This window comes from Volvox carteri (genome assembly GCF_000143455.1).
Source record: "Volvox carteri f. nagariensis unplaced genomic scaffold VOLCAscaffold_51, whole genome shotgun sequence".
Taxonomy (NCBI): Eukaryota; Viridiplantae; Chlorophyta; class Chlorophyceae; order Chlamydomonadales; family Volvocaceae; genus Volvox; species Volvox carteri.
In genome coordinates this window covers 366,477-368,529 of record NW_003307594.1, presented here as the reverse complement: position 1 = coordinate 368,529, position 2,053 = coordinate 366,477, and the positions used below count along the sequence as shown (strand labels likewise).

Below are 2,053 nucleotides of genomic sequence, written 5' to 3'. Positions count from 1 at the left end.
GCAGGTCGGAACCCGGCTTTCGCCCCCTCCCCTCGCCCTCCCCTCCTCTTGCCCTGGCAGCATCTTCACTCGTTCGTGGTTCGTCTTTGCCCCGCCCCCCGCCCCCCCCCAGCACGCTACATCCCGTCTATGGGAAGTTCGGCAGTTGTTACTTTGACTGCTACAACATCGCCATGATCGTCATCAACGTCATATCATTCCCCCTAATTATTCTGAGTAGCCGCGTGCCGTAGCCGTGTTACTGTGTTGCTCTGTTTGGCCGCCCCGGTCCGTGTCAATGGTTAGGTCTGGTTGAGGCCTGGGCCAGCGGCGCCACCTGGTCGCAGATCATGTCGGACTCCAACCTGGACGACGGCGACATGGCCCGGCTGCTCATCCGCACCATAGACCTGCTGAAGCAGCTGCAGCACAACAGCCACCTGCTGCCGGAGCTGCGGGATGCGGCGGCGGAGGCGCTCCGAGGGATGGACCGCAAGCCGGTGGCGGAGCTGACGTTCTGATCTCTTTTTTCTTTGATTCGAGGAGGGAGGGAACGGGGCAAAGGGAGGGAAGGGGTGGAGCGGCGAGCGAGGGAAGGGGTGAGGGGAAGAGGCGGCCCCGGGGAGAGGGTGTCGTGTGGTGCTGGCGTTACGAGGCGTGGCGGTTGTGGTGGTGGTGGTGGAGATGGGGATGGTGATCGGGATAGGGATGGTGGTGGGGTGGCGAATGGAAGTGGTTAGGGATGAGCTCCATTACCCTGAGTGCCCACGGGGAGTGCGAGGTCGGGGAGGTGGTGGGTATGGGGTTGTCGTTGCGGGTACTGGAGGGGGGTTTGCAGTGAATGGAGGAGGTGTATTGGCTGTGTGCGGGGCGGTGGGGGCCCCGCCAGGGGCAGTGGGTGATCAGGTTAGCAGCGCTACGGACGGCATCACCATCACCATCACCATCACCACCAACATCACCACCAACATCACCACCAACATCACCATCATCTGTGTGGGGTCTGGGGACCCGATACGATGTGTTGGGGCCACCAGGGGGGGCTGCCTCCGGGCCACTCATGAGAGCAGGTAGAGAGAAGAATGAGATAAGAATGAACTCTGAGGTTTAGTGCTCCTGAAAAAGGAGGAGGACGAGGAGCGGGTGGGCAGCTGCAGCAATAGCAGCAGCGCAGGTACGTACATAACCCGCCTGTGAGCGAATGGGGGGTGCTGGAGTGTGTGGCCGTAGCTGGCGTATTGGCGTGTTAAATGATCTGCCTTCATCAAGAAGGCCATTCCGCAGTACGGCAGTACGGCGTCAGGTACGGAGAGCAGGTAGGGGGTGGTAGGCGGTAGTGCTTAGGTGTGGTCTTGGGTGACCGCGATCCGTCAGATGGTATGAACCCTGTTAGGGAGAGAAAGAACCGTTTTAGGTGTTGTTGTTATGCGGGGATGACTGGGGGCGTGTTGGGGCTGGCTTGGAGCTGAGATACACACGTAGGGAGCCGCGTGCGCGCGGCTCTTATAGCAGCTGGGAGTGGTGGGGGTGGGGATGGGGGTGGGGGTGGTGACGGCGGCAAGGCGCGGGGTGGGGGTGGGGGTGCGCGGGAGGGCGGGAGGGCGGGAGGGCAGCTCTGAGAGGTCCCCTGCTTAGTAGGGTGGCGGTGAGGGCCGCAGATCAAGTGCAACGATAAATGGATGGGTGGATGGTGTCGCAAATCGGATGGCAGGGCGGTGTAGGTGGTGTGCGGACGTGCATGTGCGGTACTGCCGAATGGGACCGCCCTGGCTGCTCGTAGGTTGACACAGCTCCCGTATGATGTGTGGAACAGGGGGCCATATCTTCCCCCGTGGCCGCTACCCGGCGAAACCCTGCCTTCCCCGGTATTTCGGGGCACCCTCATCCAGTCACCTTAGCCGGCTTCTGAGTGGATCTCTGTGGTTCAGCACCCACCACCAGCATCCAACGGAATCTGCCGGATTAACGGCGGCTCAATTCCATTCCATTCCAGGTTACCACCGTCCATCGACTAGGGGCACTTTACCTTCCACCATCGGAGGATATTCGACCCTGACAGGTCTCGATCCCGGAA

The 2,053-nt window shown here is 61.4% G+C and overlaps 2 protein-coding genes across 2 annotated transcripts in view; one reads left to right on the top strand and one right to left on the bottom strand.

The window, feature by feature from the left end:
• VOLCADRAFT_119055 (uncharacterized protein) overlaps positions 1-500 on the top strand; it is a gene marked incomplete at both ends in the record, with an annotated part of 14,800 nt that extends 14,300 nt beyond the window's left edge. Inside the window, one exon of the mRNA XM_002955407.1 lies at positions 327-500. Within this exon, the coding sequence (XP_002955453.1) occupies positions 327-500 (174 nt within the window). The remainder of the gene's footprint in view (positions 1-326) is intronic.
• A 902-nt stretch (positions 501-1,402) lies between these two features.
• Positions 1,403-2,053, bottom strand: part of VOLCADRAFT_96313 (uncharacterized protein) — a gene marked incomplete at both ends in the record, with an annotated part of 8,013 nt that continues 7,362 nt past the window's right edge. The window contains one exon of the mRNA XM_002955345.1: positions 1,403-1,491. Coding sequence (XP_002955391.1) covers positions 1,403-1,491 — 89 coding nt within the window. The remainder of the gene's footprint in view (positions 1,492-2,053) is intronic.